We start from the raw sequence: 16,407 nt of genomic DNA, 5'->3' as shown, positions 1-16,407 counted from the left end.
TGTAATACAAACAGTTCAGTTTGTCAGGTACATGCAACGGAGATTAGAGTGTTGACATATGTCTGCTTGAGAAAATACCATGTTCTGCAATAAAAATTAAAGACTGAACTTTATTTTATTAGATAAAACATGTTGACAAAGTTTTACTTTGCAGTTGAAAAAAGGTAATAAATCGCAATATATCGCAATATTAATATCGCAATACTCGGCATATCGCAATATATTTAGTATCGCAATACTATCGTATCGTGACTCAAGTATCGTGATAGTATCGTATCGTGAGGCCTCTGGTGATTCCCACCCCTAATATATATATATATTACATATAAAGAATGGGCCACCCACAAGGTGACACTTAAATAAATAAATAAAATAAATCAGTCAGTCAATCAGTTGTGGCAACAACCCCAAGTCACCACTGGGCTTGGTGATTGAAAAACGCTACTTAGCGACCCAATGGCTGGGCGCTACCCATATTTGGGCGTCCGCTTCCGGACGCACCTGTCGCTAGAAGGTCATCAAGAGCGATTATCGAATCACGGCGCGGTGCGCCTGTTGAGGAGGGGGGACTTAATGGAGCCGAAGAGCACCCCCTCACTCTCTCGTAGCAGCGCAAGGAGACGGCACCCGGCCAACAGACTAATTGCTATAAAGCCAGTGAGCGTGTGAAACGTTTATTGTTTATTAGAAAATAAAGAAGAGTATCATTTTAGGAACTGCAACCTGTCTGTGTGTTGTTTATTCTGCCACCCCTACACCTGGAATTGCCACACAGTCCAGTCAATCGTTCCTTCATTCCACAACAGAGCACATGTCACCTACTGTAACACAGTTCACAAAAACACTCCCAACCCTCCAGATGAACTGAAGGGCGGCTCCGGCGTCAGTGTGTGCGATACGGCAGCGACCTGCACGCAGGTATGTAGCCTACAATCTCTTGTTTTTACTGCACCGCACGTTTGAAGTCGTGCCAGAGAACGGCTGACGCAAAAGCCGCCGTGTGGGCGGGTGTCGGTGTGTGCGTCGGCGTGTGCTGTGTACCTGTGCACCGTGGTCTGCCTGGCCGGTACAGAGGGAACCGCTGCACTGAACCCGGGCTGCTTTATCAGCTCAGTCCAAGGGTCCAAACTGATTAGCTCGCCTGGCCGCGTGACGCGTGAGTGCGGAGCCATTGAGCGCCGGTCACACCGGGTACACGCGCCGTGAGGACGCACCCCCCCCTCCCCCCCCTCCCACGCACGCCCTGTCTCCGTCGAGCCCCCGGATCCCAGCCAAAGAGTTCCAAACATGCCCTGCTGCATGATGCACGGCCGGAAGGAAATATGTGAATTATTTCACGGCCCTTGAGGCTTCGAAACAATGTGTGCAGTGTGTTTGTGTGTGCTCTGCGCCAGTAGTGGTGGCGTGCCAGTTACGGAGGAGGGCGAGAGAGGTTAAAGGGGGACTGAGAGAGAGAGAGAGAGAGAGAGAGAGAGAGAGAGAGAGAGAGATAGAGAGAGAAAACTATTGCTGTGCGATTTGCATGATGCGCCTCTCGAATCGTACGGAAGAAAGCGGTGAGGACACATTATTTTCTAATTTCAAATTTGATTTCAAATGTACATAAAAACACGAGATTCGAACTTGATGGGGGAAATTAGAATTTGAATAAAAAAAAATTTACACTGAAATTCGAATTCGAATTCTACAATTCTGCAACGAATTTCGAATTTGATTTCTTGTTAAAGTGACAGCCCTACCGCACTGCGCTGCTTACCCCCGAGCCACCGACTTGGACCAGATAACAGCTCGCAGTCTAGCCCTTTCACTACCGCACTACCAAAGGGTTAACCCGTTCACTGCCACGGTACGGAAGGTTAACCCTTTCACTGCCACACGACACAGTGTGATAGTAAACGGTTAACCTTCTGTAGTGTGGCAGTGAAAGGGTTAAAGAGCACAGGGAAATATGCGTAGATTCCTCGAAAGCACGTCATCATCCCTCCTGGGAGATGTAAGCTGGATAGAGAATACTTTCCGACTCTCCAAGCCCGTGCTTGTAGTGCCGCCCTAGACAACCCCCCCCCCGTCCCTTTTGACACATATAAATGCAGGGTGTGATATACTGCACATGATATATATATATATATATATATGCAAGAAAGAGTTCACATTCCCAGTATATTTCTCCATCCTTCCTGGTGGCACTTTGAGCTGCCTCGCCAACCCCCACCCCCCCCCCCCCCCCCCTTCCACCTGACGCCATCAATCAGCCGTGTCACTTAAAAGATCTGAGAAACACTTGAGTGTTTCAAGCTGTTGGAGGAATTATTTAAATATTGAAGTGTAAACTGACTGATAACATAAACATTCACAGACAAGATCTCCCTGAACACACACACGGGGCAAGTTCATATGCGCGCGCGCGTGCACACACACACACACACACACACACACACACACACACACATAAATAGCGTGCCTACCCTGCAAACAGAGTGTTAAATATATTCAGGCCGCACTGCTAACGGAACAAACACAACGAACCACAACATTTAACCCTTTCACTGCCACACGACAAAGGGTTAACCCTTTCATTGCCACACTACAGAAGGTTAACCTTTCACTACCTCACTACAAAGGGTTAACGGTTTCACTACCCCACTAGAGAAGGTTAAACCTTTCACTACTACACTACAAAGGGTTAACGGTTTCACTACCCCACTAGAGAAGGTTAAACCTTTCACTACTACACTACAAAGGGTAAACCCTTTAATTACCACACTACAGAAGGTTAACCCTTTCACTACCACACTAGACGGTTAACCTTTCACTACAACACTACAGAAGGTTAACCTTTCACTACCACACTACAGAAGGTTAACCTTTCACTACCACACTAGACGGTTAACCTTTCACTACAACACTACAGAAGGTTAACCTTTCACTACCACACTACAACGGGTTAACTGTATGTAGTGTGGTAGTGAAAGGGTTAACCGTCTGTAGTGTGATAGTAAAGGGTTAACCTTCTGTAGTGTGGTAGTGAAAAGGGTTAACAAGGGTCCAGTTTTGTGTCTTGTGTTTCGGTTGGCGGCATTCTACAACAGGTACAGGTAGAACCGTCCAAAAGAACCGTAAGAGTGGAACGTAAAAGTGGAAAGACTGCCCGCTCTGGTGCGCAGGTTCTAGCTAACGACCCGTTTATGCTCTGTGCCTGGCTCAAGAGTCCACCGGGCGGCTCGGCTTGCACCCGTTATTATAGAGTTCGGCTTGTGCGCAAGTGAGGCATTCAATAACATCTCCTAAGAAGATAAGATATTCCTTTATTGATCCCCTTTGGGAAAATTCGGAGCGTCATAGCAGCATGGAGGAGGGGAGGTACGGGTATGGACAGGGTAATAGTAGAAAGTAGGGGTGGACGGTATGGTCTAAAATTCATATCACGGTATAATTTGAAGCATAGACGGTAACGGTATATATCACGGTATCAGTGTTTCCGTTAGAATAATTTGTTTTGCCTGATAGGCAGGCTATATAAAGAATGACATCCTCAAGGCATGTAGATTTATAATATTTTAACTTAAAACTAGGCTACTTTTGCGTATAAAGTCATTATATTCCAAATAAAATAAGTCCAGAGTCCGTGCTGCTCCCATTGCAAACAGCCGGGCTGGATGCTGGATTTTGCTAGAAACATATGTAGCTGCAGAGCCGCAGAGCCAGCGGCGCTTTCAGGTCTGGTCACAGCTTTCAGCCGTTGGGTGGGGGGGCGCTGTTGAGCGGATCTGACCTGAAAGCGCTGCTGGCTCTGCGGCTCTGCAGCTGCATGCTATTCGCAAATCCACTGCTTCCGCCGTCCTCCCGGCTCCCGCTGCAGCCGTCGTTATCATAACACTACACGCATATCATAATGTTTACAGCAAACTGTAGTTGATCACCAGGTATGTTTTATTAACGTAGAATAATTCATATAAGAAAAACGATAGGGACATCTCTTACCTTTCTCCACTGGTTAAAAATGCCAGGAACTGAAATTGAAACTTGCTGTGCGCCGCGGTGATATGTGTTTATTATGAAATGACAATTGCGTGTTGACACGCCCACTGCGCGAAGCCTCCTAAATAACTTTTTCCAGTTTGCACAGATCTATTATCTATGACTAATTCTATCTATTTTTAGGGGCAAATGCGATTGAAATAGTCGCGCTGTGGTTACATGACTTCATTGCTATTTTAGAGCTACTCTACCGGTTACACGGTATAGTCAAAATCCATACCGTAGAGCAAATTAATACCGTTTATACCGTATACCGTTTATACCGTCCACCCCTAGTAGAAAGACATAAATGTAGGCAATATCTCATATAAGAAATAAACAGTGTAAACAATATAATTAACTCTGAATATAAAACTATGAGAAGAATAAACACTGTTAACAAAGGTGCAGATGAGAGTCTGTACGCCCTATCGGATATATTAATTCTCATCAACAGGTTATAGTCTGAAGGGCTGGGCTGCAAGGGCCTGTCAGTTCTTCATTACGGTAGGTATGAAAAAGGGTATATTGATTCTATTCGTCACGGTCTCAGCTCTTATCCCTTCGAAGTCGATCGCTTGAAAACGATTGGTTTCAAAGAAAGGGATGAAGTGCCGCGTCGTGTTCTGAAGCGTTTCCTTTCTGGGAAAGCCAGCGACACGTTTGGGGAAAATGGTTCTCAGGGCGTCGGCAAGGGGCGCACCCCGGATAGCTTAACTCCTTTTGAAAATAGATTAGCAAAATGTAGGCACAGACTGGGCGCAGTTTTTATACGCTACACCTGTGTTCCTTTGAGAATTAACCCGCTAACGTGTCACTGGATGTGAGTATAAACAATGCGATTGTGTAAGGAGAGAGAAAAGTCACACGGAGGAGCCGCGGGAGGTGTCCGTGCGATGACCACGCCCCGGCGTCTTGGCGAGTCCCCAGGTTCTGGCTTGTCGTGGTGCTCCTGTTGCTTTGAGACGCGTTTCTTCATCAATGTGATCCTCAGATAAAGACGCGTCTGAGTCCTTGATGATGTTTTCGATGTTTTCTACAATGTGCACTCGTGGTCAAAACAGTATGTGTATAACGTTCACACCAGGGTTTCCGTTAGCCGGTAATTACCGGTATTTGAACGGCAAAATCTGTTGATGTCCGACATATTTAATCTCTCCGGTCATAATGTCCGGTGAAAATAATTCCCTCTAAGCACAATTTGATTATTTGAATTGTATTAAAATAGGCTAAAATGAAATAGCCTATGCGATGAATGAAACAACCATTACATTTGTTTCATCGTTGCTTCACCAAGCAGGTCTAATAATGACAACGATGTTGTCAGCGAGAGCTTAGTGCTGGGTTTGCGAGAAGCATGCAGCTGCAGAGCCACAGAACCCACCAGCCTTGCCGGCACTAGGGTGACCACCTGTCCCGCGACTCGCGGGACAGTCCTGATATTGGGCCGTTTGTCCCGCAACAACAAAACAATGTCCCGCAATTCAAAGATAAAAAAAAAAAAAAAAAAAAAAAAAAAATTATTATTATTATAGTTTTTTTTTTTTTTTATAAATTTTTTTCGTTCAAAGATTATTATTAAAAAAATATTTTAAATGTTGTTAATTTAATGCCTCGTTCCAATACCCTCTTATATTTAAAATAAAAAAATCGGGCGGCATCACAAACCAATGCATTTGCGCAGCCAGAGCAGCTCACTCGAGTCTCGCGAGGCGAGGCGCGCAGCGCTGCCTGTCACCTGTCCGAGCGAGCCGCGAGGCCGTGGCAGCTGTGTGTGTGACGTGAGTACGTGACTGACGTCAGTCACTCGAGTAGTCAGAAGACCGCCAAATATTACTGATACAAGTTGTTTAGCTAAGACAAGGAAAATGGAGGCAAAAAGAAAGAGACTTTGCTCATACAACAGAGACTGGGACAAGAAATATTCGTGGCTGAGATCAGTTTCAGATGATCCCCAGAAGGTTGAATGCAGGATCTGTCACAGGAGCTTCACCATCACACATGGAGGAGAGGGGGACGTTAAGAGGCACGGTGATGGCGAGGCCCACAAAAAAAATGAACAGCAAAGGAATACTAACAGTAGTATGACTAGCTTTTTCTCGAAGCCAAAGGACAGCAACACAGACAAAGTCACAGCGGCTGAGGTGACCAGTGTCTACCATAACGTGCAGCATGGCTTATCTTATAGATCTGGCGATTGTGGATCAAAACTTAACCCTGTGATGTTCCCCGATTCAGAGATAGCTAAGAAACTAGCATGCGGACGCACCAAGAGTGCAGCTATCGTTACAGACGTGCTTGCACCTGCATCCGTGGAGACATTATTAAAGAACTTAAATACGCCATTGGTTGCAGGTAAACCAGAGTATCTTCCATTTTTTTCAATTGCATCTGATGCATCGAACCATGGTACTACCAAATTATTCCCACTAGCAGTGCGATTTTACACCCCAGAGCTTGGCCTGCAAAACAAATGGTTGGACTTTTATGATGACCACAAGGAAGACTCTGATGCGATATTTAATCAGGTCGTTTCGAGGCTCGAGGAGAGCAACCTTGGCTTGGAAAGGGTCTCTGCATATTCTGCAGATAACGCCAGTGTCAATTATGGGGTACACAAATCTGTCTATAAAAAATTAAAAGACAAGAATGGTGCAATCATCAAAGCCAACTGCGTAGCCCATATTCTGCATAATTGTGGGCGGAATTCAGGTGACAAGCTGAAAGTGGACATCGAGAGTGTAGTCACGAAGATATATAACCACTTTTCAGCATCCGCAAAACGTGTCCAAGAATTGAAGGATATTTTTGCTTTTGTGGACGAGGAGTACCAGACGCTTTACCGGCACGTACCAACACGGTGGCTCAGTTTGTGGCCAGCTGTCAAACGGCTTCACGACTGCTGGCCTGCTGTCAAAAGCTACTTTTTATCGCTTGGAGAAGACAACTGTCCATCAGCACTGTGGAAGTTTTTCGCCAATGACGAGGATGGCGAGGGCGTGCCCTGTGAACTCCAAGCATACCTGATGTTTTTGCAGAATAGCCTAAAGCTTTTTTACGACGCAGTGCTTGAAGTTGAGGGGGATGAGACAACGGTCTGTGAGCTTTTCCAGCTCATGACCAGTCTACGACTGAAACTTGAACAAAGATCAAAGGACCGTTATTTTGGATTTGAGACCAGTGCTCTCATGCAGAGGTTTCCTACCACACAGGCTGCTGCGATTGAACAGGACTTTCTAATTTTCTATCAGAGAGCGCTCACTTACCTCGACAAATGGTTTGATTTCACGGATCAGAATTACCTGAAACAGCTGTCATGCTTGGCTCTCAAGAACAGAGCATTCAGCTTCCAAGAGCTTCGCGAAGCAGCTGAAGCTCTTAACATCAGCAGCAAACTGGACATGGACCAATTGTATGACGAGTTCTGTGTTCTGTTGCCACGGGTGACCGAAGTCGCAGCGACAGGAGATCCTGTAGCGAAAAAGTGGACGGCGCTGCTCAAGAATGCAATTACCCCGAACACGACTATGTTGGTATCCTTTGCATTAAGCATCCCGGTCACCAACGCTTTTGTCGAGAGACTGTTCTCATTGATGGTGGGGGCCTGGACGGACCAAAGGAACCGCTGCAGCGTTGAGCTCATCAAAAGTGAAATACAGGTGATTTTTTTATTGAATAAACTTTATTAATTAACAGATTTGAATGGGTACTACAATACAGTACGGCTCAATACAAACAATTGCTTTCGTCTTGTTTACATCATCAGGTGAAGGTTAACTACACCTGCACATGCCAGGAGTTTTACATGCATGTGATAAAGGATAAGAGCCTGCTAGATGCTGCCCGTTCCAACAAAAAATACAAGTTTAAGAAGCACTGAATCAGGTAAGAACACAGTTAATTTACAAGCTTGTTTTAATAAAAGCAACAAAAATGCAAAACAATGTCCTGACCTGAATATCCTTACCGGTAATAGGGAAACTTGGCCCCAGGCTTTTTACATAATTGTCTCTTCTTGCATAATGATAAAATGCGTTTTAAGCCTATACTGGATATTATAGTATATTTCATTCATGTTATTAAAATAGCATAACATAACATAAACATTCCATACTGACGATTTACAGCAGATTAATTGTGTCGTTGTTTGCCAAGGAGCCAAGACACAATAATTGCATATAAATTGATCGTTTATTACGGAGCTGTCGAGACTCGAGAGAGAGAGAGAGAGAGAGAGAGAGAGAGAGAGAGAGAGAGAGAGAGAGAGAGAGAGAGAGAGAGAGAGAGAATTTTCAGCACCCCAAGCGCTGTCCACAGTACCTCGTAGTGTTAACAAGCGCTATACATTGCAAGATGATACCGTTACCTGTTATTCTCAACATGGATAAAACATAAAGTATATCATATAATAAAAATAAACTGACGGGCCAGATATTATTGCCAATTTCGGCTGAGTCTACACAGAATGGACGACGTGCCAAATTAAATCCAAATCTATTTTGACCTGCAGGGGGGCAGTACATCCTGATTGACCTCAAGCTCTGCGTTGACTTCCTGCAGCTTAACTGAGAACCTGCGCCTGGCTCTTCTCGATCTGATCCACGACCACCAGACCCATGTCTGCTGTCCTCACTCTTTTTTCTGGTTTTGTTCTGGGACATGATCGTGTCAAGTCGTGTTATCCACACCACCATTCAAATAATTAATCTGTCTATATATATTCGTTGTTATTGAGTTAACAGTTAAGTTAACATGTTAAGTATTTTATACATGGTTATGGCTTTATTGTTCAATGTTCTTTTTAAATGCCAGGCAGGCATTGATTTCTCTGTATTGCCTTTCTCTTATTTCTGTTTACCTTCACATCAGAGAGAAATAGAGAGAGAGAGAGAGAGAGAGAGAGAGAGAGAGAGGAGAGAGAGAGAGAGAGAGAGAGAGAGAGAGAGAGAGAGAGAGAGAGAGAGAGAGAGAGCACCACCATTCAATAGATAATTAATCTGCAGTATTCGTTGTTATTGAGTTAACAGTTAAGTTAACATGTTAAGTATTTTTATACATGGTTATGGCTTTATTGTTCAATGTTCTTTTAAATGCCAGGCAGGCATTGATTTCTCTGTATTGCCTTTTCTTATTTCTGTTTACCTTCACATCAGAGAGAAATAGAGAGAGAGAGAGAGAGAGAGAGAGAGAGAGAGAGAGAGAGGAGAGAGAGAGAGAGAGAGAGGAGAGAGCGACCACCACCACCATTCAATAGATAATTAATCTGCAGTATTCGTTGTAATTGATTAACAGTTAAGTTAATAAAACATTATTATATTGTGAAGATCAACCATCGCATTCCGTCTCCTCTCTTCTAACACTTCACTTCTAATAATGTCAGGAACAGATGGCTGAAAAGACTTAGCCCCTGCTCTTTCTATTAATGGAGTGATTTTATCAGCTTACCAAGATTGATGGTTACCTGCTTAATGATGAAGTGTGATTAAATAAAGATGTTGGTGACATAGACATAGCAGCTGAGAAGGTGATTGGTGAAGCAAGCATCTATACAGTTTAATAAGATTAATAACAAAATGTGCTATATATAGCCTACCGCCTGCGTCGAATATGAAATAAAGGCATTTAAATAATAAATACATTTCTTTAATTTTAATAGCAAAAAAAAAAAAAAAAAAACCCCCCCCCCCCCCCCCCCCCCGACGTGTCCCGCATCGTCCCGCAAGAGCAGTGCTGCTGTCCTGCGACTGAACCATTTTGACCTGGTCGCCTAGCGGCACAGTGCAGTACTCCAATTTAGCCATTGGCAATTCAGCTGTTGGGTGGGGGGCGCTACTGAGCGGCCCCAGACCGGACCTGAAAAACACTGCTGCTCTCTGGGGTCTGCAGCTGCATGCGTCTCGCAAATCTAGCAGCAAGCTCCCGCTGACAACATTATTAGACCTGCTTGGTGAAGCAACGATGAAACAAATGTAATGATTGTTTCGTTCATCGCATAGGCTATTTAATTTTAGCCTATTTTAATACAATTCAAATAATCAAATTGTGCTTAGAGGAATTATTTTCACCGGACATTATGACCAGCACCAAGTCGTTGGGAGGTGGAGATATACATCACGCAAACCCACGATAATGTTGCCGTCTCTCTCTGCCAAATTTCTCAGTTCTTCGCTTGATTTAATTAATACAAATGTCCAATATAACGGAATTTGTTAGCTCATAAAAATGTGATTATAACAGACTGCTGTTTATTAATGTCGGGCAGACTGCCCACCGACACCTCAAGTCGGCAGCAGCACGAAGTCTTGAGGGACTTATTTTATTTGGAATATATTAATGACTGTATATACGCAAAAGTAGCCTAGTTTTAAGTAAAAATATTATAAATGCCTTGAGGATGTCATTCTTTATATAGGCAGATTGAAATCTACCGGACACTCAGACCTGCAAAAAAAGATTCTAACGGAAACCCTGGTTCACACAAGTCGGTTGCATTCATTCGCGCAACTGCATACACTTTGCTACTTCAAGAACATTTACATTTTACCTTTAGTCATTTAGCTGAACGCTTTTATCCAAAGCAACTTAAAAGTTCTGTACAACAAGTCAGCAGGAAGGGTACAACTCTGGCAGCTAAGGGTCAGTAAGATTGTTCGCCAGTGTTGAATTTGAGCGCTACAGTCTTGAGTGAATAGTAGTATAGACATAGTAGCATAGTAGGTAGTAATATAGGCAAGGTCGATTCCTTGGTAGCAAAGTCCATAATAGTAAAAGACAGTACGAAGATTAGTATTTTTTTTCTTTTTTCACTTCAGATATTGATAGAAGAAGTGTGTTTTTAGTCAACGGCGGACAATTGGTCAGGTTTCGTCTGTCCTGACTGTGGTGGGAAGGGTATGTAGTTAGGAGATGTAGAGTGTAGGGGTCTTGAGGGTGTGTAGTTAGAAGATATAGAGTGTAGGGGTCTTGAGGGTATGTAGTTAGAAGATATAGAGTGTAGGGGTCTTGAGGGTATGTAGTTAGAAGATATAGAGTGTAGGGGTCTTGAGGGTATGTAGTTAGAAGATATAGAGCGTAGGGGTCTTGAGGGTGTGTAGTTAGAAGATATAGAGCGTAGGGGTCTTGAGGGTGTGTAGTTAGAAGATATAGAGCGTAGGGGTCTTGAGGGTGTGTAGTTAGAAGATATAGTGTGTAGGGGTCTTGAGGGTGTGTAGTTAGAAGATATAGAGCGTAGGGGTCTTGAGTGTGTGTAGTTAGAAGATATAGAGTGTAGGGGTCTTGAGGGTGTGTAGTTAGAAGATATAGAGTGTAGGGGTCTTGAGGGTGTGTAGTTAGAAGATATAGAGCGTAGGGGTCTTGAGGGTGTGTAGTTAGAAGATATAGAGTGTAGGGGTCTTGAGGGTGTGTAGTTAGGAGATGTAGAGTGTAGGGGTCTTGAGGGTGTGTAGTTAGAAGATATAGAGTGTAGGGGTCTTGAGGGTATGTAGTTAGAAGATATAGAGTGTAGGGGTCTTGAGGGTATGTAGTTAGAAGATATAGAGTGTAGGGGTCTTGAGGGTATGTAGTTAGAAGATATAGAGCGTAGGGGTCTTGAGGGTGTGTAGTTAGAAGATATAGAGCGTAGGGGTCTTGAGGGTGTGTAGTTAGAAGATATAGAGCGTAGGGGTCTTGAGGGTGTGTAGTTAGAAGATATAGAGTGTAGGGGTCTTGAGGGTGTGTAGTTAGAAGATATAGAGCGTAAGTAAGTAAGTAAGTAAGTAAGTATTTATAAAGCACCTTTCATACATGTCATGTAGCTCAAAGTGCTGTACACAATTATAGGCATATATAACGATAAAAGCAATAAAGTCATAGTGATCAGTTAAGATCAATGTTAAAAAAAAAAAAAAAAAAAAAAATAATAATAATAATAATAATAATAATAGTAACGTAAAAATGAAAATAACGTAAAAACAGTCATTTGCTTACCAGTTTGGGAGAACAGGTCCGCACAAACATTTCCGCTCAGTGGCAACCGGAAATGCACTAAACCAATGCACTTGTATGGTAGGTAGCAATGTTTAGGTTTTATAATGCTAGTGTAGTTACGTTTTTATCAGTGGTCATAGTTGGGTCCATAGTGCTTTACCAAGTCCCACGGATCCATCAGTGGCCGTGTATTGTGTGCGTATGTACCCGTTCGCTCATGTGGTCAGTGGCCAGAGTTGGGTCCACAGGACTTATCCAAGTCCCATGGACCCATCAGTGGCCGCGTCTTGTGGTAGAAAGAAAGAAAAAGAAAAACGCATAAAGAAAACAGTCTAAAGTTTGAAAGTTTGGGAGGTCCGCAAAAACACGCCTTCAGCGTAGGGGTCTTGAGTGTGTGTAGTTAGAAGATATAGAGTGTAGGGGTCTTGAGGGTGTGTAGTTAGAAGATATAGAGTGTAGGGGTCTTCAGGGTGTGTAGTTAGAAGATATAGAGCGTAGGGGTCTTGAGGGTGTGTAGTTAGAGACCATTGACTGAACCACTGTGAAGAGAGGGCTGGTTCCTCTGGAGCATTACCAGGTGAAACGCAGTTAACTTACCCATTTTCGAGGTCTGCCTCTGGGTCTTTTCTCTCCGGTGGCCTCAGCTTTCTGTGGAGCAGAAACAACAACAGATAAAGATAAATATAATGTGATAGTTTTTCATCCTTCGAATCAGTGGTTCTCTCCTCGAGGGGGTTCCAGGTGTGTCCCCAGCGAAATGTGGAATTAGAATGTCACTGATCACTTCTTCACTAGCAAGTCAAAGCAGTTTTCTTGTCAGTCTTGGACTATGGTGATGTCGTTTATAGGCATGCTGCTACCGCAACCCTTAACTTGTTAAGCTGTAGCCCTATTTTCAGAACTTTTGCCTAAAGGTACATGCCTAAGTAAATGGAAGATTGCTCCACTTCTACAAGGTCAATTTGCATGTTCTTGATATCTAGGAACATCTAGGGACCTGGGGGTATGTATTCCCAGTGTCAGAAATATTGTGTCTGTTACTAGGCTTGAGTAAATTGTAATAAAAAAAAGGAGAATATAAATTATGATTTTATTTTGCATCTTTGACGGTGAATAACACCATCTTAGAATTGCTGCTCTAGAGATTTCGCTCACTCAGCTCATTCAGCACCTTCTTGAAATCAAGTGTACAAAAAAGTTTAAGCAAATGAATAAAGGGAAGATGATTAAACAGACGGATTTGTAGATACAGTAATAAATTATAATCAATTTTAATTATAAATTCATATTTGACCTTGAACTTGACCTTGACCTTATTATTGCCAAATCTATGGATAGGGAAAAGGCTCCTCTTTCCAATGGCAGTGTTACATCTGGATTTAGTCATGTCCTCGCGGTTTTACGATAAGAGATATAATTAGCATTTTTTCGATAAATTCTTATTTTCGGTAAATCTTATAAAACATCGGTTAAACCTCTTAACATCCAAGGGCCCACATGTGGGCCCTCTTGAGGACGATTCGCGATGCGCCACTTTGCCGACCTCTAGTGGCTCGGGTGTGCATTCCTTTTAATACAATATATAGATGGAATTAAAGCCATATTTGTTGCCTGTCGATTGCCCTTTCAGGTGACAGAATCCGTTCAGCGGTTCTCAAGTTACATGCCGATATGTGAGGCATGCGCCAAAGTACCCTGGACTTTGTCCATCACTCTGCCCTCACTAATGATAGACACGACACTCATCACTGTGTCCTTTATGAGAAGGTTGGAGAGGCGCAACAAACACTGGTATTTGTTTTTTTTATCCACTTTTTCTCTGCATTTTCTATTTTTCTCCCATCCCAATTTCGTATTATCCAATTCTTCCCTCCCCTGTCTTGAACGTTGCTAGACTATGCCTCCCACTGGTCGGTTGTAGTGAGGACAGAAGCCTTGCATCACGTGTCCCCTCCGGTACACGAGGAGGCAGCCTGTCGCATCTTTTCACCGCAGCAGCTCGAACTCTCAGTGGCGAGGAGTAACGCGTCGGAGGCTCACGCTGCCCCCGCTACTTCCTGTTTCCGCAGCACCGGCGTCACCCAACCGACCTGTAGGAGTCGCTGTCCACAACGTCCAATCCCCACCCACCGGCTTTCCCACCCTCTAACACTTGCCAATTGTGTTAGTATGAACGACCAGCTAAGCCGGTAGCAACACCGAGAGCTGGGCTCGAACCCAGCGTATCCTGCGTTAGTGGCGAGCGCCTTGCCCACTGCGCCACTTAGCCGCCCTAAACACTGGTATTTGTTAATTTTTAAGGCCCTTATTTGTAAGCTACCTCCTTATGCTACATCATTATTGGTAAGCTACCTCCTTAATATACTACATCATTATTGGTAAGCTACCTCCTTATACTACATCATTATTGGTAAGCTACCTCCTTAGACATCATTATTGGTAAGCTACCTCCTTATACTACATCATTATTGGTAAGCTACCTCCTTATACTACATCATTATTGGTAAGCTACCTCCTTAGACATCATTATTGGTAAGCTACCTCCTTAGACATCATTATTGGTAAGCTACCTCCTTATACTACATCATTATTGGTAAGCTACCTCCTTATGCTACATCATTATTGGTAAGCTACCTCCTTATGCTACATCATTATTGGTAAGATACCTCCTTATACTACATCATTATTGGTAAGCTACTGTACCTCCTTATACTACATAATTATTGGTAAGCTACCTCCTTATGCTACATCATTATTTATTAAGCTACCTCCTTATACTACATCATTATTGGAATGGAATTGTGGAACCTATGGAATCTGTTCTAGTGACTGGCTGGTCCTTAAGGTCCCTCTAGTTGTCTCTGAACTAGGGCTGACCTTCGAAGCTTTTTTTGGCAATCGAAGCTTCGGGCCGAGCTTCGATTTTAATTCGAAGCTTCAATTTTTTTTTTTTTTTTTTTATCTTATGTTGTGGGACTTGTACAGCACTTATATAAACGTTGTTGTTTTTAAATGTGCTCTATAAATAAAGTGGGTTGGATTAATTAATTAAGTAGCCCCTTTCGTGACTGAGCCAACAAGGTTTCACTCGGCTGTGTGATTTAATTCAAGGTGGATCGCTGTTGTCGTTTGAACAACTTCAGATTTCATGGGAACTACCAATCCCCCAAATCAAGAATGTTTAAGATGAATGAAGTAAGATTTTGATTATTTGAAATATGGCCTGTGTAGACTAAACTATGCACAGAATTATGTCAGTCTACAAGGTCCGGATTCTACATGGTCCGGCAATGTAGACCTTGTAGACTCCACTACAGACCAATTATCAGTGAATGTTCATGCATTTTTAAGAAGGGCAACTTCCACAAAAAAACAAAGAACTCACCAAAACATCTCAGTAGCACCTTATCTAAATTTTATTTCCTATTTTGTTTATTCATCCCAGTATCTTTCTTTCTTATGTGTGGAATTCTACAAGGCATGTAGGTGTATATGTATTTGAGGATGATATCCTTCAAACAGGCAATAGTGATGATATAATTTGGGCAGTGCTGAGCTGGGTTACTTTCCTCCAGTGTATTTGTCCCCCGGCCCCACCCAATGGCCCCGCGCGCGCACACACACACACACACACACACACACACACACACACACACACACACACACACACACACACACACACACACACACACACACACACACACACACACACACACATTTACATTTAGTCATTTAGCTGACGCTTTTATCCAAAGCGACTTACAAGTTCTGTACGACAAGACAGCAAGAAGGGTACAACTCTATCAGCTGAGTAACAATGTTTATCAAAGTGTTGCGTGTTACAGTGTAGGTTAGTTTATTAGGAAAAGTGCATGACAGTAAGGTTAGTCACGGTTAATTTTTTATTTTTTTTTAATCATTTCAGATAATGGTTGAAGAAGTGAGTCTTTAGTCGACGGCGAAAGATTGGACGGGATTCAGCTGTCCTAACTGGGATGGGTAGTTCTCACACACACACACACACACACACACACACACACACACACACACACACACACACGCACACACAAATCGAAGTAAAAAAAAACATTTAATAATTTTTTTTGATTTTTTTTTCTTTTTTTAACTTCGATTTTTTTTTAATGTTCGAAGCTTGTGCCATCGAACGAAGCTTCGAAGCTTCAAAGTATTTAAGACAGCCCTACTCTGAACAGAGTGAATCAGCATTTTGCTATGATGCCCCTCTAGCTCATGGAATGAACCCCAACAGTCCTTAACGGTTCCGTGCCAATCACGATGATAGTCGGGTTAACTCGCCATCGCTTGCGTGCCAATCACGAGTATAGTCGGGTTTTAATAGTTATTTCTTTTATATCCATCCAACCTGATGTTATCGTTGGGAATTGGTCTGAGCTCGCAAAAGGG

General features: G+C 43.1%; 1 protein-coding gene across 1 annotated transcript in view; it reads right to left on the bottom strand.

Moving 5' to 3' along the window:
• Positions 1–16,407, bottom strand: part of hmga2 (high mobility group AT-hook 2) — a gene marked incomplete at both ends in the record, with an annotated part of 206,204 nt that overhangs the window by 130,989 nt on the left and 58,808 nt on the right. Inside the window, one exon of the mRNA XM_084330966.1 lies at positions 12,580–12,630. Coding sequence (XP_084187092.1) covers positions 12,580–12,630 — 51 coding nt within the window. The remainder of the gene's footprint in view (positions 1–12,579; positions 12,631–16,407) is intronic.

Source organism: Notolepis coatsorum (genome assembly GCF_963971535.1).
Source record: "Notolepis coatsorum genome assembly, chromosome: 15".
In the NCBI taxonomy this organism is placed as follows: domain Eukaryota; kingdom Metazoa; phylum Chordata; class Actinopteri; order Aulopiformes; family Paralepididae; genus Notolepis; species Notolepis coatsorum.
This window is presented reverse-complemented; position numbering and strand designations above follow the sequence as displayed.